Source organism: Lactuca virosa, chromosome 6 (genome assembly GCF_052849685.1).
Source record: "Lactuca virosa cultivar CGN04683 chromosome 6, Lactuca_virosa_CGN04683_v6, whole genome shotgun sequence".
NCBI lineage: Eukaryota > Viridiplantae > Streptophyta > Magnoliopsida > Asterales > Asteraceae > Lactuca > Lactuca virosa.
The window spans coordinates 1,128,114-1,155,250 of NC_136431.1; the positions used below are offsets into that span (position 1 = coordinate 1,128,114).

Consider the following 27,137-nt stretch of genomic DNA (forward strand, 5'->3'; position numbering starts at 1 on the left):
TCGTGTACTTGTAGTTTGACCAAGGCATTGGCAATTAATGAAAGCTTTAACCGATGAAATAAACAACGACAAAAATTGTAAATTAAGTCAAGGTCAAATTTCGACAACCCACATAAATCAAAGGGTGAAATTTGTAATACTCGAAAAGAAGAAAAAGAAAGCTGGAAATCAAAGTCACGAAGATTAAAAACAAAAGGTTTATGGAGAGAGATAGGAGAGAGAGAGAGAGAGAGAGAGAGCTTGAGGGGTTTGTTCTTCGAGTCTTGACCTTTCAAGACACAGCATCTTTCTTTTGATTCTTTCGTTTCAATACACATCTATTCAGGGATATACAAACTTCACCACATATGGTTGATTAATTTAGGGTTTAATGTGTGTGGGTGTGTGTGTCAGAGAGAGATAGACAAAAAGAGAAGGGTAAAGACCAGAGAGAGAGAGAGATTCAATTTATTGATCCATCAAGAGAGCTTATCTTATCATCATCATCATCATCATCATCAACTTCATCTTCATCATCAATTCTCAATAACCGAACCCCATTTACACCTGAAAGAGGCTGAATGAGTATAAGTAAAAGAGAATTGCGAAGGAAGTAAACAAGAGTCAGTTCATTGATTCATCAGCAATCGGCTTAAATATATATCATTCAAATCAACCCCAATCAACAACCTTTTACCCATTTCGATATATTCACAGGTAGTGTTTATGTGTGGGTTTTTTGCTTTTCTTAGTTGCGTGCAGTCAAACATGGGTTTTCGTTAGTTTGTTGATTTGGGTTTTTGCAAAATTAGATGTTCATGAGATTTTTGAACGGCAAGCCGTTCAATTGATCAATGTGTTTTTGGTGGAAGTATATGAAGATGGAGATAGAGTGTGTGCTATGGTTTTTGTCTCTTCATCTTTGCGCAAATCAAATTGGATTTTCCGTTTCAATTGTTTCTTGAAACGGGTTTCTCGAATTGATTTCACCAATAAGGTTTTTGTGCGAAAGCGTGAAAAAAACTTGAATTTTGTTTTACCCTTTTGATCTGGGAATTGGGATTCCTCCTAAATCACAGATTCACACAGTGTGTGAAAAAATGGCTAACAACAACCATAGCAAGAACGAAATACCACCAACTGAGGAGCTCTTAAAGAAGATCCATGATTTAGAACAAAGCCACGCTCATCTCAAACAAGAAATGTCAAAGCTAAAAATCTCCGACGACCAACAAAAATCCGAACGTCAAAGGTCCAGTTCAGTATCTCCACGCCGCCCTCGCCGGAAACACATGGGTGGTGCAAGCGGGATGTTCGAGGGCGGCGCTGTAGCCGCCTTCAAGATGGGTTCAGCATCTTTCCGCCATTCCTCACCATTAAGAAGAGAAACTCGCAGCGTTGACGTTAGCTACAGCAACGATCACAACCATAACACCTCCGCCACATCCGCCGCCGACGGCCCTTCAGCTGTGAAGCTAACGGAAACACAATACTTGAATATATTACAATCAATGGGTCAATCTGTGCATATATTCGATCTCAACGGCCACATAATCTACTGGTGAGTCAACGATTTCAATTTCTTCCTCCAATTTTTATTCAATCTCATGATCATATCATTATGATACAGGAATCGTATGGCTGAAAATCTGTATGGATACACATCTTCTGAAGCTTTAGGGAAAACAGCCCATGAGCTTCTAGTAGATTCCAACGATTACACATTAGCTGAAGCTATTTTACAACGAACAGCAAAAGGGGAAAGCTGGTCTGGTCAATTTCCAGTTAAAAACAAATTAGGGGAAAAATTTATCGTTATGGCTGCAAATACACCATTTCGTGATGAAAATGGAATCCTAATTGGTGTTATATGTGTATCAAGTGATACACGCCCATATCAAGAAATGAAGCCATTAGCAACAATCAGTGCTCCAAGAAGAATCGCTTCAGCTAAACTTGGACTCGATCCTCAACAACCTTTACAAACTGCAATCGCCTCAAAGATTTCAAATCTGGTCAGTTATTCACTTAATGAATATTGTGAAATTTCTTTCTTGGAATGTTGTAAGTTGAGACGGTTTATTCCATCTTGACTTATGTTATGTATACAACATTTTGATAAAAACAACAACCCCTTCCTTATTCCAAGTTATTATGCTGTGAAATGTCTAAAATACCCTTTGTAAAAAAAAAAAAAACAAACAGGCTACAAAAGTTAGCAACAAGGTGAAGTCAAAAATGAAACCGGGAGAAAACTTCACGGATCATGAAGACTCGGATCACAAAGAAGATGGATATTCAAGTGGGGCAAGTACTCCAAGAGGCGATCTTCCTCAATCACCATTTGCAGGAGGATTCTCTTCAAAAGACCAAATTACCGGAAAGCCCTTGGGAGATTCAGGTGACGAGGGTGAAAACAAGCCCGGGATCCACAAGCTTCTATCTTCAAAAGCGGAAGCATGGATGGGCAAAAAGGGAATTACATGGCCATGGAAAGGAAACGATAACCGAGAAGGCGGGTCGGATCCAAAAACGGGTCGTTTTGGTTTGCATTGGTTACATAATAATAATAATGATCAAGAAGTACATGAATCTGGTCAACAACCAAAAGTAGAAAGTCAACCGTGGGAAAATATGAATCGAAATGAGGCTTCAGGGTCATGGTCTTCTTCTTTTAATGTTAATAGTACAAGTAGTGCAAGTAGTTGTGGAAGCACAAATAGTAGTGCTATAAATAAAGTGGATGTGGACACTGATAGCTTGGATTATGAAATATTATGGGAAGATTTAATAATTGGTGAACAAATTGGACAAGGTATTATAATAATAGAATGTTTTTAATTACTACTTTTTGTTAAAGGGTGACAAATAATGGAACATTTATAGATTTAAGTATTATTTTATTGAAATTTTTGCTTTTCTAATTTTTTACATATATATATATATATATATATATATATATATATATATATATTTTGACAGGTTCATGTGGGACGGTATATCATGCATTGTGGTATGGATCGGTATGTTCTTTATCAATATTGCTATAATTACCATTTTAGGTCCTAATAATGTTTCTTGTTTATTGAAGGCATTTGACAACTACTAAGTGTTGCTATTATTAAAAGTACTCCAAATGAGAATAATGGGAAATATGTAGTTGCAATAAAATATTTATTTGGATGATGTGATATTATTATTTTGTAATTGAAGGGTATTATAGACATTTAACACATGCTTATGAATGCAGGATGTTGCTGTCAAGGTTTTCTCAAGACAAGAATATTCAGACGATGTGATATTATCATTTCGACAGGAGGTAATTTTCCCTCAAATAATATCAAAATAAAAGAATTTTCTAAAATTTTGGTAATGTTTGAGTATTTATCGATTGTCTAAAATACCGTTTAACAATGACAAAACAAAACAATCTTTAGAATTTTCAAGAGACGTCCAAAAATAGAAATAGACATTAAAAATGAGAAAATAAAACAATCTTTAAAATTTTCAAGAGACAAAATGAAACAATCTTTAAAATTTTCAAGAGACAACATCTAATTAATTTAATTTTATAATTTTATTTATTCAAAGGTATCTCTCATGAAAAGACTTAGGCATCCAAATATTCTCCTCTTTATGGGCGCTGTAACCTCACCTCAACGTCTATGCATTGTCACAGAGTTCCTTCCCCGGTATGTATAATTTACCATTTACATATTATATATATATATATATATATATATATATATATATATATATATAAAATATAAAATATGTATAGCTAAATGCTTGGTTTAAAAAAGCGCGCATGTTGCGACTGTTGCGAGGTTGCGTTGCGTTGCGATGGCCTAAGCGCAACAGAGGTGTGGGGCGAAGCGACCTACATGATGCGAGGTGATGCGTTTGCATCTAGCGCATTGCGCTTTGTCGCATCCTGTGTTTGGCCCATTTTACTTAAAAATACTTAAAATCTAATATAGCCCATGCAAATGCAACTGTTTAATTGTTGGCCGGCCCTACTTCTACCCTAGAGACATACAAATAAGAATACTAACTGGCACAACACCATGATCACATGACAAACTTTTTCTTCTCTCTGTTATTATCGACCAGTAAGTTCTTCATTTTCCCTCCTCTTTCTTGATCCACCCTCTTATTTATTGATCCAACGGTTAACAGTTAGCACTAAGTCACTAACAGTGCTCAACATTATTTTCTTCTCTTAAAATTCTCTTCTCTTAAATCTTAACAATCATGGCTGCTAACAATGAGTCATTGGACCACAACATAGATCCTGCCAACAATGAGTCATTGTTTTCACTTTGCATATGGCATGGATATTAGATTTTGGTTTCATTTTATATGTTTAATGTTTATGGTGTTTTAGTTAGTTATTGGTAAACATGAATTTTTCTTTCTGCTTTAAGTAAACACATATATATTTAGTAATTACTACTTGTGCGCCACACCTACATGATGCGCTCGCAATCGCATCTCGCAACGTGCATCGGTCTCCGGGACCTAATCGCAACGGAGCGCAACACGCTTTTTTAAACCAAGGCTAAATGGAGTTATGATATTTTTCTATGTAGTGGAAGTTTGTTTCGTTTACTTCAAAGAAACACAGCTAGATTAGATTGGAGACGTCGTGTTCATATGGCCATGGATATTGTAAGTTTTCATTTTGTGGGTCCCATTTATAATTATATGATATGTAGTTCATGTTTTGTTTTAAAAATAATAATAATAATAATAATAATTGGTGGGTCCCACTCCCACTCCCACTCCCACAGGCACGAGGGATGAATTATCTTCACCATTGTCACCCGCCAATCATTCATCGCGATTTGAAGTCTTCAAATCTTCTTGTTGATAAGAATTGGAATGTGAAGGTTTGTTGTATTTGCTTTTATATGTAATTTTTATTTTTCAATTGTAATTTATAAACAAGGAAATGAATAAAATTTTATTTTTTTGGAAATGAATAGGTTGGTGACTTTGGTCTTTCGCGTGTCAAGCATGAAACGTATCTTACAACAAAGACGGGCAAGGGCACGGTATTTACCTATGTTATTTCCTTAAGTTGTGATTATGCAAGGGTAGTTTAGACATTTGGCATTCATTAACATTCTTTTTTGTTTTTTCCACTTTTAGCCTCAATGGATGGCTCCCGAAGTTCTTAGGAATGAACAAGCAGATGAAAAGTAAGCTATATAACCGAGAATGATATATATATATATATATATATATATATATATATATATATATATTTAAATGCATAATTTTATAATAATTATATTCGTTTGAAATTTGTAGGTCGGATGTATATAGCTATGGTGTGGTATTATGGGAACTTATCACAGAAAAGATTCCTTGGGATAGTCTCAACTCAATGCAGGTATGTGTTTCAACTTTCAAGGTCAAACTTGTAATTTTCTATAAGTGAAATTTTTGGTCATATGATTGAAAATGGTATGCGAAAGTTATTTGTAGCATTTGTTATGAAGTTTGTCAAAGTTATCAACTTTCTTTTTGAACTTTTTTTTGTATCGAAATATGGAGAGGAAAATTCATTTCTTTGACTTTAAAAGTCAAAATGTGGTTTTTGTATGTGTAACAGGTAATTGGAGCTGTAGGGTTTATGAATCAAAGGTTAGATATTCCCACTGATGTGGATCCTCAATGGGCTTCTCTTATTGAAAGCTGTTGGTGCAGGTTTGTATTTTGTCAGTTTTTGTATATAGGGTTTGTTTGGAATGAAGGAATGGAATGAGTAAGGTAATGGAATGGAATGGGTGATTACATTCCATTATCATGTTTGGTCGGGTTGAAGGAATGGAACTTCTCATTCAAACATGTTATTTGTTATGTATAATTAGAAAACTAAATGAAATTAAATTGATAACAAAGAAAAACTTTTCTTTTTATATAAATAAACTTTTAATCAGATAAAGATATATAGTTATATAAATTCCATTTAAGCATATTCTATGTAGTTTGAAATATATAATATGTTTATGTCAAATAGTAAGAAAAAAGGTTCATCACTTTACAAAACTAAAAAAATCGTAAACCATGAAATCTTATAATAGAATTATAATCAAAAAACATTTTTAGTTTTTATTTTTAATTATACAAGTAATGTTCAAGTATAATTAATATTTCTTCATTCCAATTCATCAAGGAATGAAAAGAAAGCACCTGTATCCCATAGAATGAAAATGAGTCCGGAAGAAGGAATCACATTCTCTTAGGAAAACCTAATTCCATTCCTATGTGGCAAACAAAGTAATGATCAATTCTATTCCATCTTCGATTACTGCATACAATCATAACTCTGTACACTCTTTTCTTTTTTGTACTCAGTGAACCACAATCCCGACCAACATTCCAAGAAATACTAGATAAGCTTAAAGATTTGCAGAAGAAATTCACAGTTCAACTTCAGGCGTCACGCACCACCACCACCACCACCACCACTGCTGCCGCCGCCGCCACCACCACCACCACCACCACTATTGCTGCCGGAGAAAATGATGGCCAAAAGGAATCATAGAACAAAATGGAAGCATAAATCACTTTGACCCTCTTTTATATTTCGAAGTGTTTGTGGGCCCATGTCTCTCTAGTCAAGTTGGCTGGTTTTTGCATGTTGATTTTAAGGTCTGGTTGTGGTTGTTATTGTTGTTGTTGAAAAGAGCTTAAAGTTGTGGGATGAAAGCATATCCGATGAATCGGATAGTGTGTGGCCATTGTTTTGTGATCCATAAGGAACACTTTACGATTGTTTTGTATAGAGTACATGAATTACTTGGATTTAGAATTGTGAAAGCAAGTATATGTAGAATTGTATTTGTCCATGGAGTTTTAGGGTGTATGGTGTTAAATTCGGTTTGGTTTATAGAATTGGGGGTTTCGTTTATTCTTCATTATGATGATAGTTTGGTTTGTATTAGATGTGATACTTTCGAACTATTTAGTTGAATATGACTCAAATAAGTAAAATAAATTTATAGTTAATATAATAATAAAAAATAAGATATTAACAAAATGACCACATCATTACTATTTAGTTGAATGACTCAAATAAGTAAAATAAATTTATAGTTAATATAATAATAAAAAATAAGATATTAACAAAATGACCACATCATTACGGAAATAACCATAGTTTTAAATGATTTTTCAAAAATGATCACTATATCTGAAATGTACCGGTTTTAGATAGCATGGATATATAATGTGTGCACTTCCCTCATTTTTGAGTTTTGGATTTCAAACATGTTCTTGTTTCAGACTTATGTCGGTTATGGAAACGTAATGAGTTGTCCTTAGTATAGATGTAGGTTTTTCTAGCATTATGTGGGTAAAAATTCGTATTCAATGTGTTTTAGTGTCATTTTATTATATATTGATAAGAAGTTTCGAAATTGATCGTAATACTTCGGAGTTTGAAAAACAAAAGATCTCTAATTTGAATTGTCTTTTGTTTTGTTGATACATGATGGTAATAGTTGAAGTGTAAGGAATCTAAAAAGTCGTTTATCAAGACAAAATCTCAAAAAGTTTACATGTCAATGGCGTTTTTTTAAATCCTTTTGGTCCTAGGCCTTGGTTCACCTCTAAGGAACATGAAAGATTGATTTAGGCACCCATGTTTAGGGTTTAATGCCAAACAAGTCATGATGTAGGGACATATCCATTCATGTCGTGGCTTACACGTCCTTAATGATAAAGACACCAACCCATCGAGTTTGTCATTGTCTGTTAGGGTTTAGGGTGTATTGTGTTTTGTTTTTCATATTTGAAAGTATTGTTCTTTTTGTTTAAATGAAAGTTATTAGTTTCCCTTATTAATATGTTCTCTCCCATTTTGTTTGAATGAAGAATATGATATTTGATGTAGGATACAACTTTAAATGAATAACACGATATTTTTGACTTTGTAAACGCCAATAAGAATTCGATTCGATATACATAAAATTATACAGGTTATTTAAATCAAACATAAGATATTGTTGACCAACATTCACATTAACTTAAACTTACTCATCTCTTTAAAAAAAAACTTAAACAATGATTTAACAATCATTACTTGATATTGAAACATTCCGAAAATCAGAGTAAATATTTCATTTTTTCAGAACAACCCCAAGTCGATAATTGTTTACAAAAACGTTGTTTTAAAAGTATAGTTCATAAATCAGAGTATCCCAAAATCCAATAACATAAAATCTGAAGGATGTGCACGATCACGCCTTTGCTTTTCCTGATTACCTGAAGTACCTGAAACCATAACAAACAACTGTAAACACGAAGCTTAGTGAGTTCCCCCCAAAGTACCACCACATAATACACATATCATATACAAACAAGCATGTTGGGTCCACTCAATCATCGGACTGGAATACCCACGGCTGCACAACCACCGAGTTGGTTTACCCCCGGCTCAATCAGGCATCGGACTGGAATACCAATATACCACAGATTCACTTAGTCATCGGACTGGAATACCCTCAGGTCCACAGCCATCGGGCTGGAATACCAATATACCACGGGTCCACTCAGTCATCAGACTGGAATACCCTCGAGTCCACAACCATCGGGCTGGAATACCAATATACCATGGGTCCACTCAGTCATCGAACTGAAATACCCTAAGGTCTACAGCCATCGGGCTGGAATACCCCCGGTCTGTTGACCCACACACATAGCAGTAAAGTCTTAACCCAAAATCATAACATGTCGACATATACATACAAAAGAACACATAACCAGTCAACAGATAAACAGGTAGATCTACAGATCACTACCGCATATCAACATCCTATATACAAGGACACGTAACCTAGTGGGCCGGCATGGTGCCTTCGACCCAAAAGTACAGTGAGGAAAACTCACCTCACAGTCCGACGAATAGTTGAACAATACATTGCTCTGAATACCGGCTCTACATGTCACATATTCAACAGATAGAGACCAAGGCTTAACTATAACTCAGAATACCCAAAATATCCTTAAGTCAAACTTGGTCAACCCTGGTCAAAGTGAAAGCCAACAGTCAAGGTCCAAAAGTCAATATTTCTTCCCAGCAGAGTACGCACTGCGTACCAAGAGAGTACACCCAACGTACTCTAATGTTTACCAAAAGCAGAGCGTTGACCGCGTGTCACACCCCCAAACCGAAACGACGAAAACGTACGGGGGCGGATGACGTCATTGTACAGTATCATAACAATTGAATATGAATGAAACATAGCAACCCAAACATCATATATTGAGATTACAAGTTTACATAGTTTACAAACATTGTTTGTTCAAAAGTAAATACAAATATCTGATAAGTAGAAAACATGTTGTAGCATCTCTTACTCTCATAATCGTTTGGATAACTATTTACGGGTTTCCTGAGAATACAGGTGATTTTGAAAAGTGTCAAAAACTAAGTTGCTGAGTTCATAAGCATTTTTGTATGAGAAGGATTTGTAACTGTTTTGCTTAAAAATGCTTTTGTGTACTTTCAGAAAATCCAGTATTTTCTTTTAAAACGAGTTGTAAGCCTTATACCCAAGACTAAATGAAAGTGTATATATTTCCTTTGTATATTTTCCTTGTAAAATGATAATGTATGATTCCTGGAAAATCCAATGTTTTCTTATTTATGAACTGTAGTCTTAAAACCCTAAGACCAGAAATGTATGTAATGTTGTACTGAAGGATAGTATGTAGTTTTATCTTTTCATAAAACTGATGAAGTGAAAGTTACCCCGTAAATCAAATGTTTTGTTAATCCCTATGTGAGTTATTATAACCATGCTTAATATGACTTATATGCCTGAACGACGTTCTTCAGGTGTCGGAATTGGTAGACATTTGTCACCCTAGACGTGCCGGTCTAACTGTAGCGAACAACTTAGGTGCGGGGTTGTCAATCCCGTATAGATCTATACACAACTGTCTCGGTCTCCCTTCAGTAGACTATGGTTATAATGTAGGACTTAAAGTGTACACTAGGTAGGTACGGTGAAGAGAATGTCTCACAAGAGCATCAACGGATTTACGTGAACTATGACTCTTTTTTTGCTTGTAAAATGAACTAATTATACCTTTGGATAATTATGTAGTTCTTCTGAAATGAAAGTGTGGTTTTGACTCCCAAACTATATTGATTATAGTTTATCTTGTATGTATCGTGTAGCCCATTTATATAATCTTTTATATAAATATAAAGTTGTAATCTTGTCTAGTGTCAATATATGTTACCAAAACATAATATCTTTGGGTTGTAACCCACCAAAATAATAAGTAGTTATAATATAACCATTTTTGCTAGGAAAAACTATCGTTTAGTACAAGTTATCAAAACTTTGAAGTTTTACAACTCATATTTTTTCTAAGGATATTTGTACCATATAATGAGACATGTTCTCTTTATGTTAACTTTGCATAACAAGACATCATATGTCCCGATTTTGGGTGTAAAAAGTGGTGAACACAACATTTTGTGCAAATATTATTTCATATTCAAACAATAAGAATGAAACATGCAAATATCCATGGGGAAAACTATTTTTGACTTGTATCCCCCCCCCCCCCCTAAAAACATGACAAACTCGAAAAATGGGGGTATGAAGCTCACCTTGAGTGATTTTTGTGTGGGTTGGTTGAAGTGATGAGATGAAGATTTCGAGCCTAGCTTCTTGAGTGAAGTTGATAATCTTCTTTGGAGGTGTGATTTTCCTAAGGGTTTCACACATGATAATGTGTGTAAAAATGATGAAATTTACACGAAAATGTGTTAAATCACTAGAGGATTTCGAAAATACTTACCAAAATCCTTAGGACCAGCTTGATGATGATGAACTTGGAGGAATTTCGAACTTGCTCTAGAGAGAAGAAAGGAGTTGAAGTAAGAAGGAGGTGGTAAGAGTGGGAAGAACCCACTCTCGGTTGAGATTTAAATAGGAGGGGGGAGGTTGAGTGCATGGTTGTTTGGGGGTTAAATGCATGCTTTGCATGGATGCTTGGTGGATAAAAGAGTGTAAAGTTGTTTGGGGTTAATTGGGTGCTTTGCATGGATGCTTGGTGGATAAAAGAGTGTAAAATTGTTTGGGGTTAATTGGGTGCTTTGCATGGGGATATGTTGGGTACTTGCATGCTTAACATGGTGGTATGGTGGTTAAAAGGATGCAAAGGTGAGGTGTCAAGTCACTAGGTCAAAATCTCGAGTCTCTCACCCAACCGAGATCCCATATACCGAGGCTAGGGTATTCGGTCACAGATGCTGAGAACTAGGTTCTCCGTTCCAACCGAGAACCATGTGTGTGGGGTTTTCGGTCCGAGGGGAGGGAAATTCTCGGTTGCGAAGCTTCTAGGTTTTAAGGCATTTCGATCCAACTTAAACACTTCTAATGCATATTCGAGATTTTCTTGAACCCTTGGTCCATTTTTATTGACTTTTCAAATGTTTATTACTACATAGTTGTGATGTGGTTTCTACATTACACATAGCTATACTTTACTTGATCCGAATTTCTCCGGTTGTCACATCATCCCCCCGTTAAAGGGAATTTCGTCCCGAAATTAGTTTCTGAGTAAGCACTCATGAACCAGGGAAGAGATGTGGATACTTCTGTTTCATCTGATCTTCGCGCTCCCAAGTAAATTTGGGTCCTTGCTTGGCGTTCCGGTGGACCTTCACTATTGGTATACGACTTTGCTTCGTCCTTTTTACTTCCCTATCTATGATCTCAACAGGTTCTTCTATGAAATGTAGATTCTCATTCACTTAAATCTCTTCGAGTGGGACCACGAGAGTTTCATCAGACAGGCACTTCTTTAGGTTTGACACATGGAAGACAGGGTGTACATTGCTGAGCTCCTATGGTAGTTGAAGCTTGTAAGCCACTGGGCCGATCCTTGCGAGGATTTTGAATGACCCGATATACCTTGGATTTAGCTTTCCTCGTTTGCCAAAGCGTATCATTCCCTTCTAGGGCGAGACCTTTAACAACACGTGGTCACCGACCTGGAACTCCAAAGGTTTACGTCGCTTATCTACATAGCTCTTTTGTCGATCCCGGGATGCCTTTAAGTGTTCATGGATTTGGACGATCTTTTCGGTTGTCTCTCTGCTGATCTCAGGATCGGTGATGGTGCTATCAAGTGCCTGCCCCCTTGCTAGCTACGTGTCACCCACCTCAGCCCAGTACAGGGGTGGTCTGCATTTGCGTCCTATAGGGTTTCAAGGTTTCGATCTTGCGCCTCCTCGATGAATGGATGGTCATGGCTACTGAAGATTGTGTACTTGACGCCCTAAAGGTAGTGTCTCTAGACCTTAAGGCGAACACTATTGTTACCAAGGTTAAGGTTACGTGTGATGCAGTTGGCCTTATAAATATTAGGTTGTCTCGGGAATTTCTTCCTACGAGATTTTGAGCTAGTGGTATACCAACTTTTGATCGTTTCTTGAAGTTGGTTGAATAGGTCTTCGATTCGAAATAGGGGATATTGGCCTTTGATGGCGGGTTTGTTTGGTTCTTGGCAGTCAATGGCCATATAGACAATTTGCCCTTCCTCTTTACGAGCCAGACGGGTGCTCTCAGAGGTTAGACGCTTGGTCTGATAATTTCCTTACTTGTTAGATCGTTCCACCGGCTGGATAATTTCTGTATTTACGTCGGTGCTAAGTGGTATTGGGGATTTGGTTACGTGAATGGCTCTAAGAGTCGAGTCGATTCCGAACTCAACTTGGCGTATGGGTGGTATTTCCGAAAGATCTTCTGGGAACACTTCGGGAAGGTTATAAACTTCTGGGATATCCTTGACGTCTTTGGCTTCCTGTTTACTATTTCTATTGTGGGCTAAGAAAGAGCGTGGTACCTCTTACATAGGTACTTCTGAGTCTAGTTGCAATGGACGATTCGGAGGTCTGTGCCGGGTTGTCGCCTTAGATAACATGGGTTTCGTTATTTGGTAAGTTAAGTCGAACGGTCTCTTGTGGCTTATGGTATGGGTTTGGCGAGGGCTTATCTAAAAAACGTAAATGGTCGCGTCGAAGTTTCCTTTTGTTACCAAAACTAGGTCAATTTGGAAGAAATGTTTGCTTAGAGTTAGAGTGCATCCTAGGTATGTGTGGATGGTGGTTTTAGTTCTTCCCCTAGTCATATCTACCGGGAACATTTTCATGAACGTTTGAGGGTTTTGATTTAGCATGCAAATATACCTTGTGACTTACGAGTTTCCTTTCCGTATCTCTATTGTAAAGTGCGCCTGCATATGAGTTAGTTGGGGAGAAGTGTATCGGTAATCACACTAGGGTCCTTCATTGCCTCCTCGTGTTCCATTTTTGAAATGCTTCCTGTGTCTCTGACATCTTTATTCTTAGTCCTTGGGCACTCTCTCTTGAAATGCCCTGTCTCTCCACATTCATAGCAAGCCCGACTCAGTCTAGCTCTAGCGGCTTGAGGGGCCTGTTGGGTTGGCACTCTACAACAACGAGTGGTATGCCCTTTTCTGTTGTAATTCTTGCAGAGCAACTTTCAGCAGGATCCTTGGTGATGGAAGTTACACTTGTGGCATTCAGGTAGGTTTCCAACATATGGTCTCGTCGGTACCGGGGCAGTAGGGGCAGCGGTGGTATGGACTTCCACAGTTTGTTGTCTTTTGGCAGGTACCTGAGTCGAACGACCCCCTTTCTTGTTCCATAACTTTTCTTTTCTTGGGTAGTGTCCCTCCATTGCCGCGGGAGTTCTTAGGTTTGTGATTTAGGATATCCTTGCAGGAACACACCCGCTGGTGTCCTTGGTTGCCACCGGGGTTGGTACTGCTGACACCGCTCCCGTTTCTGTTTGCGTTGTGAGCGCTAAGTTGCACCATGACGGCTGTTATGGTGGCTTGAAATGTAGTGAGGTCCATTTGTAGAACTGGTGTTTCGCTGGGATGCTGGTTACTTCCTTGTTGCGGCATGATTCTGTCGTATGGTACGAAACGAGTTCGTAAGTAACTATGGTCGTTACTAGTTGTATCTCATCTATGTTTATATATATATATATATATATATATATATATATATATATATATATATATATATATATATCCGGTAAGAAATTTTTTTTGGTAGGAAGGTAAGAAGTTTTTTTTCTACATATTTTTTTGACGAACAAAATAAATGAATCACTAGATGATTCATTTGTAAGATGATTCACAAGAAAAAATTCCCAAAAAAACATCTTTATGATTCATTTTTAAGTAAATTAAGAAAAAATTTATTTTTATGATAATTTTAGTGAATAACAACAAAATCATTGTATAAATGAATCATCGAGATGTTTTTTTGAGAACTTTTTCTTGTGAATCATCTTACAAATGAATCATCTAATGATTCATTTTGTTTGTTCGCGAAAAAAATATGTAGAAAAAAAACTTCTTACCTTCCTACCAAAAATTTCCTTCTTATTTGATCTTGACTTATGCGCATATAAATTACATGTTTTGTTGTATGGTTCCCAAATGTTTCGAACACATCATCAAAATGTACTTATGGTGGTAGTAGTAGTAGGTATTGTACGAACATTAGGTTATCAAAATAAAACATAGCCGTTAATCCATTTAGTTGATTCGGGTTACATGAGTTCTTGGAGGGCGTACCTCTCTTGATTTATTACTACCAGTTGTGATGAAAGATGCAATAAACCTAAGACATAGTGTGAGTAGTGTAGTCACTAACTCACTCGACTATACTAGTCTATCATATGCCAAAATGGCGCACAAGGTGCCCAACCATTTCACTCATTTCACGTGTGGCCTCCTCCGCTCTCTGTTCTGTTAAGGCTGTGACAACCCGTTATTTTATAACTTGTAAAAATCAACGAAAGTCAACTCAAGTCAAACATACCAAATTAAAGTCAAACTTATTGATTTGTTAGTTTAATAAAGTTAAATTAATGTTTTTGATACATTTAAACACTTAGTAAAAGTGTTGTAGAAATTAGAAGTTGAAACACACAAAAATCCGAGGATTCTCGCATAACCGAAAACCCTCGCAACCTCCTTCTTCTTTCTTTCTTCGGACCGCAAACCGAAGGCAGCAAACAGTTTGCAGCCGCAAACTCCTCGGACGCAAACTCTTGGACTGCAAACTGTTTGCAGCCGAGAACCTCGGACCGCAAACGTAGTAGAAAACCACCCCGGAGGGTTTCATCCTCACATGCTTATCTCCTCGATTTGAGTTCACAGCCGAAAACCTATGCCTCGGCTTGTGTTCTCAGCCGAGAACCCCTAAACCGACACACTTTATACTTCCATATATATACATATAACCGAAAATGAAGCTCATTCTTACACATATCAGCCGAAATCTCAAAATTTTCTCTCAAGAAGTTCAACCAAAAACCTCCCCTCTCCTCTCAAGAACATGCGAAATCTCTCATTTTCTTGAATCATCATACAAAAATCACTTGATTCTTCTTAGAATCTTACAATTATCATTCATTGATCTTGTTATCATCTCAAAAACACCTCTCAATCTTCATATCTTGAGCCGAAAACACCAAAAATCATTAGTTATCACGAAGAACAAGAAGAACGCGAAGAACACAAACACACTATTCTAAGAATTATTGTAAGTCTTTTTACAATAATTAAGTGTTTTTTAACACTTTAAACATTACTAAATTATCTAATTTATATTTGATATAATGTTAATATAAATTAGGATTCAGTTTTATCGCGGGTTCTAGCTTGAGAAATTATGCGACTACACCGTATCTTCAACCGGTGATGTTGTACTTCCTGAGAATACAAGTGATTTTGAAAAGTGTCAACAATTAAGTTGGTGAGTTCATAAGCATTTTTGTATGAGAAAGATTTGTAACTCTTTTGCTTAAAAATGGTTTTGTGTACTTCCAGAAAATGCAATATTTTCTATTAAACGAGCTGTAAGCCTTATACCCAAGACTAAATGAAAGTGTATGTATTTCCTTTGTATCTTTTCCTTGTAAATGATAATGTATGTTTCCAGAAAAATCCAATGTTTTCTTATTTATGAACTGTAGTCTTAAAACCCTAAGACCAGAAATGTATGTAATGTTGTACTGAAGGATAGTATGTAGTTTTATCTTTTCATAAAACTGATGAAGTGAAAGTTACCCCGTAAATCAAATGTTTTGTTAATCCCTATGTTAGTTATTATAACCATGCTTAATATGACTTATATGCCTGAACGGCGTTCTTCAGGTGTCGGAATTGGTAGACATTTGTCACCCTAGACTTGCCGGTCTAACTGTAGCGAACAACTTAGGTGCGGGGTTTGTCAATCCCGTATAGATCTATACACAACTGTCTCGGTCTCCCTCCAGTAGACTATGGTTATAATGTAGGACTTAAAGTGTACACTAGGTAGGTACGGTGAAGAGAATGTCTCACAAGAGCATCAACGGATTTACGTGAACTATGACTCTTTTTTTTCTTGTAAAATGAACTAATTATACCTTTGGATAATTATGTAGTTCTTCTGAAATGAAAGTGTGGTTTTGACTCCCAAACTATATTGATTATAGTTTATCTTGTATGTATCGTGTATCCCATTTATATAATCTTTTATATAAATATAAAGTTGTAATCTTGTCTAGTGTCAATATATGTTACCAAAACATAATATCTTTGGGTTGTAACCCACCAAAATAATAAGTAGTTATAATATAACCATTTTTGCTAGGAAAAACTATCGTTTAGTACAAGTTATCAAAACTTTGAAGTTTTACAACTCATATTTTTTCTAAGGATATTTGTACCATATAATGAGACATGTTCTCTTTATGTTAACTTTGCATAACAAGACATCATATGTCCCGATTTTGGGTGTAAAAAGTGGTGAACACAACATTTTATGCAAATATTATTTCATATTCAAACAATAAGAATGAAACATGCAAATATCCATGGGGAAAACTATTTTTGACTTGTATCCCCCCCCCCCCCTTAAAAACATGAAAAACTCGAAAAATGGGGGTATGAAGCTCACCTTGAGTGATTTTTGTGTGGGTTGGTTGAAGTGATGAGATGAAGATTTCGAGCCTAGCTTCTTTAGTGAAGTTGATAATCTTCTTTGGAGGTGTGATTTTCCTAAGGGTTTCACACATGATAATGTGTGTAAAAATGATGAAATTTACACGAAAATGTGTTAAATCACTAGAGGATTTCGAAAATACTTACCAAAATCCTTAGGACCAGCTTGATGATGATGAACTTGGAGGAATTTCGAACTTGCTCTAGAGAGAAGAAAGGAGTTGAAGTAAGAAGGAGGTGGTAAGAGTGGGAAGAACCCACTCTCGGTTGAGATTTAAATAGGAGGGGGGAGGTTGAGTGCATGGTTGTTTGGGGGTTAAATGCATGCTTTGCATGGATGCTTGGTGGATAAAAGAGTGTAAAGTTGTTTGGGGTTAATTGGGTGCTTTGCATGGATGCTTGGTGGATAAAAGAGTGTAAAGTTGTTTGGGGTTAATTGGGTGCTTTGCATGGGGATGTGTTGGGTACTTGCATGCTTAACATGGTGGTATGGTGGTTAAAAGGATGCAAAGGTGAGGTGTCAAGTCACTAGGTCAAAATCTCGAGTCTCTCACCCAACCGAGATCCCATATACCGAGGCTAGGGTATTCGGTCACAGATGTTGAGAACTAGGTTCTCCGTTCCAACCGAGAACCATGTGTGCGGGGTTTTCGGTCCGAGGGGAGGGAAATTCTCGGTTGCGAAGCTTCTAGGTTTTAAGGCATTTCGATCCAACTTAAACACTTCTAATGCATATTCGAGATTTTCTTGAACCCTTGGTCCATTTTTATTGACTTTTCAAATGTTTATTACAACATAGTTGTGATGTGGTTTCTACATTACACATAGCTATACTTTACTTGATCCGAATTTCTCCGGTTGTCAGACCGCGTATGCGCAGCGTACCACCAGGTACGCCCAGCGTCTGCAACCCAGTCATAATACTCCATTAAGAGCTTATTTCATTAAGCCCTTACGTCCAAAACTCAGATCCAAGTCCAAAATGTTATCCTAAGTCATAAAGTTTCCAACTTTATGACTTTGCATGGCTATAAAGTGCTTAATAACCAAAACCCTAAGTTATTAACCCAATAAGACATCAGAACTCTTGTATGTAATGGATGGAAGGGCCAAGATCACATTTTTAAGGTTCATAATAGTTCCATAGTGGATAAAGTTTCCAACTTTATCCATTAGAATGGTCCTAACAAACAAGATCTAGTCTTTAAGTCTCAAAGGGACCCAAAATGGCATCTTTTTCAACATAATCCATTAAGTCAAAGTCTCCAACCTTCATATCTAAATCAAAATGAAGTTTTGAGGATATAGTTTCCAACTTTATCCATAAAAGGGTCACAAACTTTCAAGATCTAAACTTTATGCACTTTAAGTGACCAAAAGCCCATAACACCCAAAACTAGCTAGATCTAAAAATTTCATCATCAAGATTCAAACTTTATACCTCCAGAAGAAAGATCAAGGTGAACAAAGTCTGGATCTACAAGCTCCAGTGCAACCAACACTTCTTCTATGAGTTCCTTCTTCTCTAAGGTGCACCAAGAACACTCCAAAGCACTTAAAAGCACCTTCTTTTTTCTCACAAGGCTTAATATAGGGTTAGGGTTTCAAGATAGGGTGTTGGAGAGGTGGAGGCCGAGAATGGAGTGGGTTTGGGGAAGTTAAGGAGCTTAAATATGGCTCAAACCACGAAAATAGGGTTTGGGCACTAATCGCGTACACCCATCGTACTCAATTTACACCCAGCGTACTAGAGCATACTCAGTATGCCCAACGTACTCAATTTACGCCCAATGTACTAGGGATGGCCTAGTATGCCCAACGTACTTCCCTTACGCCCAACGTACTCCCCGTACGCCCAGTGTACACAGATGACCCAAAAATCATCCTAACTTCAAACGTTCGTAACTTCTTCGTTCCAACTCCATTTTCGGTGTTCTCTATATCCATGGAAAGTTATTGAAGAGCTCTACAATATTATCTAAATATCTTGGACTAAAAATTTCTCGAACAAAAATTCATATTTCATGTAAGAACACGACCTATGACTTTTCCTTTTCTACCCTTCACCCCAAAACACAATTCAATGGTGAAATATCTTAACCAACATTACCTCCTTCTACAAGGACTAAACTTTGCCTCCTTAAGGCCTAGAGCCTTACACAATCGACTTCCGGCCCATGACCCAGAAATGGCAGGAAACAAGATGTTACAGATATGGTGTTCCTTATTTAAAGGGAGTTAGAACATGATGCAAAACATCTGTGTATGTAGCTCGATATGCTTCTGTCTTGAAAAAAGTCTCAATCAATTTGAGACATTGTGTTAATCTTAGTGATTTTAATGTCGCTACAACGTGACCATAAGATATACCACAATATTCTCATTTTCTATATTTGGAAGTCTTACCTTATAGGCTGACAACACCATTCTTCTTATAATCATGTACTTCAAGGGTGGTTTTTTAGATGGCTCATACCTTCCATTGTCCACAGTCCACACTTAAGCATCATCTTATTAATCATTTTTCTACATGAGGGGTGATTGGCTTTTGAAGTTATGAAGCAAATAATAATACTATGTTCATCATGAAATGCTAAATAATAGTTTTATATAGATGTTTATATATTTACCTTCGAGCACTAACATTATGACGTTTAGTGATGATAACTTTATTCCAAGTATTGCAAGTTGTTATGTTGTACCTTAATGATATTGTTATTCGAATGCATAAGTCTTCATGTCTAATGTACTAATTCCTTAAATATTCTAATATTTACATATACTTTCGTATATTCATACAAGAATTGATAATTCTAATCCAAATGTTATGTTGTACCTTAATTATAAGTTGGATATTAGAGTTCTGAGATACCTGAAATGTACATGATAAAAAGAGAAATATAAACCAATATGAAATATTTTCTTTAAACGCTTATTTTTGTTCTGATTCGGAAAATGTATTTTATCTAAAACATCTATTATCGAGTTTGCTTATTTGTTAGATAGTCTCTTATCCCTTGAAAAAAACAAAACTCATTATGTGTCTAGGTCTTCAGATCAATGTAACATATCAAAGCCCTACCAAAATAGTTTTTTTGTGGGTTTTAAACCTATCGAATGATCAAATATTTTTGGGTTGTCATTCTGATTTCAGATAACTCCGTTCTTCACGAGAGAACTAAGAGCATTGGAATTGATGTTCATTTTATTAGAAATAAAATTTTAAATAATGTATTGATGTGTTATAAATCTTTAAAATTGAGTATGAAAAACAAGCTCCATATATTTTTATTAAGTCCTCTACCCTTGGACAATACTAGTTTTTATCTAGAAATTCAAATATGGTTGAAGTTTTGTAGATATTTTTAACTCAAGTTACTTGTTTTGCAAGTTTATATATTAAGTGATTATTTAGTTGCGGATGAGATACTTTATGGCTTATTATATTTCTAAAATTTAAATATGTAAATATATATATATATATATATATATATATATATATATATATATATATATATATATATATATATATATATATACCTTTTGTTTTAGTTTTTGAAAATAAAAATTTGTCTCATTAGTTGTGAAAGGTATATTAATCTATATAATCTCTAATTAATAATAGGATTTCTCTTGCTTTTTCAAATCTATTTTGATTAGCTTCTTGTTGCTCCATATGGATTACATTAAACAATTTGCAACATTATTAAAATTTAAATCTATTTTTGAAGATTAAACATTAAAAAAAATCTCTCTATTCTAATAAAATAATATGTTTATTCTTTATTTGTCATGTGTCACCCTCTTAGGCCTTCTAATTAATGTTATGTTATTTGTCAACATATTGTTTCTCCATTTCAAATCTGAAATTTCAAATTTCACACTCTAATTGCATTAATTAATAATATTAGAATAAAATTAAAATAAGATTAATAAAAGTTATAAGGTGATATATTTTCACGTAGTTATTTAAGTCAACGATTATAAATTTATATAACTAAAAAATATCTCTTAATAATAATTTATTTAAAATAATTATTTAATAATTTTAAGTTTTTCCTATGAAAATTTAATTAATTTTGTAACTGTGGTTCTTATAGATTATAAACTAGTCTACTATAATAAATAAACATCTTTTTTTTGCCACATGTCATACTCTCATTTATTTTGCTGCATGTCATTTTGTGATTATTTTAAATCAATCTTTTTTCACATATCATTTTATGGTTTTTTTCTATTTTATTAAATTCCACATAGTATGTAAATGTATTAATTATAATAAATGTAATGATAAATGACTATCAATTTATTAATGCAACTTTCTTTTTGCTATAAAAATTTCTAAAGTAAACCTAACTATTTCTTTTGTTTATTTATTTAAATTTTTTTAAATAAACATTTCAATTCATTAATTTAATATTTTTATTTTACTTTCGTTATAAATTCAAAGTTTCAAACTGTTTAGTTTTTTATATAACTTATTTTTAAAATAAATCTGTATAGTACACAGATTCTATGAACTAGGAAATGAGAAAGAGGGAGACACTGAAAATAACACCCAACAAATTGCTCCTACGCCACCTTCTCTCCAATGGATTTCAGTCAATTCAACACATGTTTCTTCTTCTCCCACACAACATTCTCTCTACTAAGGCTATTCCTCTAATTTCAGATTCATGAAATCAAGATTCACATAACCATTCACAAGTTTTGTTTCTGTTTATTACGTAAGTCTTTTATATTTATTGGTTTCTCATGAGACTGTGGTACGAATTTCAGTATTTTGAGTGGAAACCCATTTTGTGTTAAGGCTGAAATAAGAAAGGGGATAGAAATTTAGTTTTGATTTATGCTAGAGACAATTGTATATCTATAGATTACTCATAAGATTTGGAATTAAAAGGTGTGGTCTTTTGAGAAATTCCAGATTTGAAAGAAACCCTATTTTGAATTTGCCTTAAAAGAGTAAACGGAAGTAGAAGGTTTGACCTTTTGAAAAATCAAGATTTTGTGAGAAACCCACTTCACATACTGGTCATAGTTGTGTGGATTTATTTTAATATGTCACAAGATTTGATCTTTTTTAGAAATTCAATATTTTCAAGAAACCCCACTTGAAAATCTGATTAATTTCAAGTGCATTTGTGAGATTCCAATTTGGTGGATTTTGTGCAAGAAATATGGTACGCTGAAAGACCAATGAGTTAGTGTACGTGTTGTTGGGAGCCATTTTTTGGGCGTGATGACAAAGAAATAGGTGTTGGTGTTGAAAACATTGGCGATTTTGGAAAAGATGGATTATTATGGTTTCATGATATTGGAAAACATGGATATGGTGAATACTTCATTGCTATAATTCAAGCAAACCATGTTCTTGAAGATGAAATCCAAATCCAATCGGGTCCTTTTGGTAAATTTGTTGGTTTTTATGATGGTCATGGAGGACCCAATGTTGCACGATATGTTTGCGATAATTTGTTCAAACATTTTCAAGGTCAATTTAATACTCATTATCTTTTCTATTTTCTAATGTTCCAAAATTATTATAGTCACATATAACTTGTTCATGCAGAAAATTTGGATGGAGGTGTGACACCCGAGATGATTAAAATGGCGTTTTTGGAAACGGAAAATAGGTATACGGATCTTATATCTGAAATGTGGGATAGTAAATCGAGTGTTGCAACATGTGTATCTTGTTGTTTGGTTGGAGTTGTGTATCATCAAACACTTTTTGTGGCAAATCTTAGAGATTTGCGTGTTGTTCTTGGGAGAAAATCGGTTAATGGTGGAGGTGTTGTAAATGCTGTTCGATTATCAACTGAACACAATGCAAATCTTAAGAGTGTTAGATACTAGTTAAGAGATTTGCATCCATATGATGAAGAAATTGTTTTTATGAAGCATGGAGTTCTGAGAGTCAAAGGCATTATTCAGGTATTATATGAATAGGGTAAGTATTCTCTATCATATGAATTATGATGTGCATTTTATTTTTTTAAAAAGTGGCTAAATTTGAATGTTTGTTGGGTTTTGAAGGTTTCTAGGCTAATTGGGGATGTTTATATGAAACATGCTAGATATAATAAAGAACCAATTGTTGCAAAATTCATACTTCCTGAACCAATGGTGATGTCAATAATGTCTGCTACTCCAACAATTCTTTCACATCCAATTGAAGCCTATGATTCTTTTCTTATATTTGCTTTTGATGGTTTATGGGAACATTTGACCAATGAAGAAGCTGTTGACATTGTTCATCGTAGTCCACACCCTGTAAGTAATAAGTTTTCTCCTCCTACATTAAAGAAATTACAAAAAAACCCTTTGTACTTTCACTATTTTATCCATTTAGCCACTTAACTTTTCTATATAATATTTTCCTTTTAAAGTATATGAAAACACAATGAAAAATAGGGCTATTTTTTACAACTTAAACCAAAAGATATATTAGGTATCTTCTAGGAAAGTTGTCAAAATATTGTGTCTTTTATGCAAATAAACATGAAATAATATTTGCATTAGAGACATAACATTTTGATCACTTTTTTCAGCAAAAATCTAATTTGGTAAATCGGATAAAAAGCAAAAAAAGGAAGTTTGGTCAACTCTTATGGTTTATATTGTAAAGAAAGAAATTAGGACTTATCCGAAAATGGTCAAAAGTGTTGTGTCTTTTATACAATTAAGTAATTAACCCCAAAAAAATAATTATAACTGAGTGTTTTATTTGATAAAGTAGTCACCATGTCATCCACTTAGCTATTTAACTATTTTTTAATAATAAATAAATTACTATCCTTTGCAACCAATTAAACAACAAATTTTTTTATTACCCGGTAGAGTACTTTTAATAAAAGAAAAATAACAATAATTTAATGGTAAGTTGAAAATAATGATGAAAGTACTTTATGCATTTTTTTAACCAAGTTAATTAGTCCAAAAGTAGTCAACTCACTAAATCGAGAAAACAGTGACTGATGTTTTCTCTTGCAGGGAATTGCAAAGAGGCTAGTGAAAGTTGCTTTACAAGAAGCAGCTAAAAAACGAGAAATGCGATATTGGGATCTACGTAAAATCGATAAACATGTTCGTAGACATTTCCATGATGATATAACTGTAATTGTTTTATTTTTAAACTATGATCTTATATCTAGAGGTCCACCCAATGATGGTAATGTCTCTCTTCGAAGTGCTTCATTAGTTTTTGTAATAAAACAAGAAAACCCTAATTTTTGACTCCCTGAGATTTGGAGAATAACATGTTTGATGATTCGGGAACAATTTTATTGTCGATGTTTAAGAGGGTTTAGAATTTGATTGGTAAGAAGAAACAAGGTCTTTGTAAATTGTAATGGAAGGATGTTATGAACATTTTTTGGAATTTTTGATTCGCAAAAACAGGTGGTAGAATTGGTTTTCTATTACATATGATGAGTTATGTTTTATGCATTAAAATGTTGTATATTTGCTATGGGTTCTATGATTAAATTTGATGGTAGAAATATCATGATCACCAAGAAAAACCATATAATCTTCTTCGATGAAAGTGCATACTTGGGGTTGCCTATGACACTTTTGATAGAAATTAAAGATTCTTGAATAACCCCAAAACAAAATAAAATAAATTGAACATATGTTGATTTTTAATAAAAATAAATTAAAAGGTGATCCTTTGATTTTTTATTACAAAAAAAAAATACAAATCGCCAAGATTTAGAGTGGTTCACCACCGTAACAAGATGCTACATTCGTTTTGAGGGAGGATATTTGATATGTGTGGAATGTACTAGTTTTAATTCTAAATAACTTAAACAAAAACCAACACACGATAGGCAGTGTACCTATTCGAATAATAGTTTAGTGCAGGTAAGTAAGGTATCGAACACAGGGAACGGTAAAATAATTAAACTATAACTAATTTTAACTAATTAAAACAATTATTAAAGAGGGGGTTTTCTCTAGTTTTGCAAGACTAGAAACTTAGACAATCAATTAAGCACTTAACAAAAAAACAATTAACAACTAATTGAAGGACAAAAGACAACTTGATTCAATAATATTAAAGAGACTTTCGTTTAGATTTGGTTCACTTAATCCTATGGTTGATTCTGTGGCAAGTGCAATAAATTATTGTATTATCAATTACCGATTTCTAATATGATTAGGTTCATGTTCACTATTACTAATCATTTAGAAATCAAGTAAATTCAAGCAGTGATAAGTTGATTAAACTAAGAAGTTTCCTAGTGTTAAGTTCGAATCATGCAAGATTTGTAATAGTAGTTAATTAAATTGGTTGGTTCGATTAACTTATATATGGTTGGTCATCATATATATCTCACACATTAACTTACTTATTTTCTAGTTAAACCTAGGTTATGTTCACAACACTAGGCTTACAATCTTGATAGTCACAAAATCATAAGAGGCAAGCAATTAAAAAAGATGTTCATGCAATCTCAATAAACTTATTAATCAACATAAAATAATTTTCATTAATACATAAGGTTCTTTTAACAAACTTAGCATGATGAATAATCAATTAAACATAATCCAAAGCCACAAAATCAAACCATAATCATAAGATCCTCTACTCTAAACGAAAGTAGGGTGTTTAGCCCATGACTTTAGCAGAAACAATCATAAAAACGAAATTCAATAGTGTAAACATGATGTAAACAAGAGAATTAAGTAAAGTAAATGTGATTTTGCCTTAGATCTCTTCAACCAAAAGCTTCAAGTCAAATTCGGTAATCCATAGCTCCTTGGGGATGTCTATGGCCTCCAAAAATCGCTAAAAACCTCCAACATTCGTTAGAGTTTTGAACAGAAACGATCCTTAAATTGATTCTGAAAAACGGTGCAACACGAAGTGTTTTAGGACCCAACACGCTGTTTCCAGGTTGAGAAGGCATTCTGAGAGGGTGATAAAGCAGAAGCTAAAGAAATACGTCATCCTTGAGGATGATGGTTGTAACACCCTGTTTCGAATGGTTTCATAATTCGGGGTTGTCACCTAAAGATTAGTTATGGCTATGGGACTTGGGGAAGGAGAAATTTATACCCCTTGGATGTGGATAATGTGGATTAGGTGATCCGACAGTTTGGTTTGTGTGTTGGAGCCCAAGGGTTTAACCGTAAAGTGATAGTTCGGGCCTTTTATGAATTTTGGATTTAAGCTCAGTAAGTTTTAAGGCAAAATGAGTTGATAAAATTGTAGAGCTTCTCATTACCTTTTTCGTGGATATAAAGAACGTCAAAATCAGACTTAGAATGAATAAGTTATGGCCTTCCGAAGATTGGTGGTTTTAGTCCCTAGCCGAGTACGATGGGCGTACGTAGAGGTACGCGGGGCGTTTAGTAACCAGGGGCAAACCCTAATTTTTAGGGGTTGTTCCCTATTTAAACACCTTAATTAACTCTTGGACATTCCTATGACCAGCCTCCACCTCTCCAAGCCCTAAAAACGAAACCCTAATTGCTCTTTGAGTGTTTTGAGCTTAGAAGTGAACTTTGAGAGTGTTTTTGGTGATTTTGAAGGAAGAAGAACTCTTGGAAGTTGCATTAATGTGGCTAGAGCTTGTGGATCCAGAATCATCATTAACTTGGAAAGCTTTTGGATGTATAAAGCTCTTAACTTGATGATTCATTTTGATAGATCTAGTTAGGGCTTGTTTTTGTGCTTTTTATGGTCATTTAAGTCATGCATGAGAGTATGAGCTGCTTCAAAAGATAAGGACGATAGATCTTAGCATTTTTGAGGTCCTTTGTTCATAAAAATTCAATCTTGATGAGTTATATTGGACCATGCATGAGTTAGGGTGCTTATTATGGATTTTATTGAGTTTTGGGTCCTATTAAGACATTCAAAGGAGTAAAGTTACCAACTTTACGTGTTAAGACATCATATAGGATCGGATCTGAGAATTGGACATAGTGGCTTAACCGATTAAGCACTTAATGGTGATTTGGGTTGGCTTTGGAGTACGTTGGGCGTACCCACCTCGTACGCTGCGCGTACTGGCCAAAGGAGGCATACGTTGGGCGTACTCAACTGCCATTGACTTTTGTTGACTTTTAGGTTTTGG

At 34.9% G+C, this 27,137-nt stretch overlaps 1 protein-coding gene and 1 pseudogene across 1 annotated transcript; both read left to right on the forward strand.

Moving 5' to 3' along the window:
* The first annotated feature begins 172 nt into the window (after positions 1 to 172).
* On the forward strand, positions 173 to 6,901 carry LOC145119863 (uncharacterized). Its single transcript, XM_079055627.1, has 14 exons — positions 173 to 696; positions 792 to 1,540; positions 1,610 to 1,994; positions 2,185 to 2,794; positions 2,962 to 3,002; positions 3,230 to 3,298; positions 3,571 to 3,671; positions 4,572 to 4,650; positions 4,773 to 4,871; positions 4,968 to 5,036; positions 5,134 to 5,183; positions 5,296 to 5,377; positions 5,600 to 5,694; positions 6,346 to 6,901. Exons 2-14 carry the CDS (start codon positions 1,080 to 1,082, stop codon positions 6,533 to 6,535), a joined length of 2,331 nt encoding a protein of 776 aa, XP_078911753.1. The 5' UTR covers positions 173 to 696; positions 792 to 1,079; the 3' UTR covers positions 6,536 to 6,901.
* Positions 6,902 to 13,484: 6,583 nt separating this feature from the next.
* LOC145119731 (putative protein phosphatase 2C 42) overlaps positions 13,485 to 27,137 on the forward strand; it is a 34,044-nt pseudogene continuing 20,391 nt past the window's right edge.

Excerpts from the sequence above, each read along its gene's own strand:
- LOC145119863 (XM_079055627.1), top strand. The coding sequence starts at position 1,080 with ATGGCTAACAACAACCATAGCAAGAACGAAATACCACCAACTGAGGAG. Across the intron at positions 3,299-3,570 it reads TATTATCATTTCGACAGGAG|GTATCTCTCATGAAAAGACT; the intron begins GTAATTTTCCCT and ends ATTTATTCAAAG. Across the intron at positions 3,672-4,571 it reads GTCACAGAGTTCCTTCCCCG|TGGAAGTTTGTTTCGTTTAC; the intron begins GTATGTATAATT and ends TTTTCTATGTAG.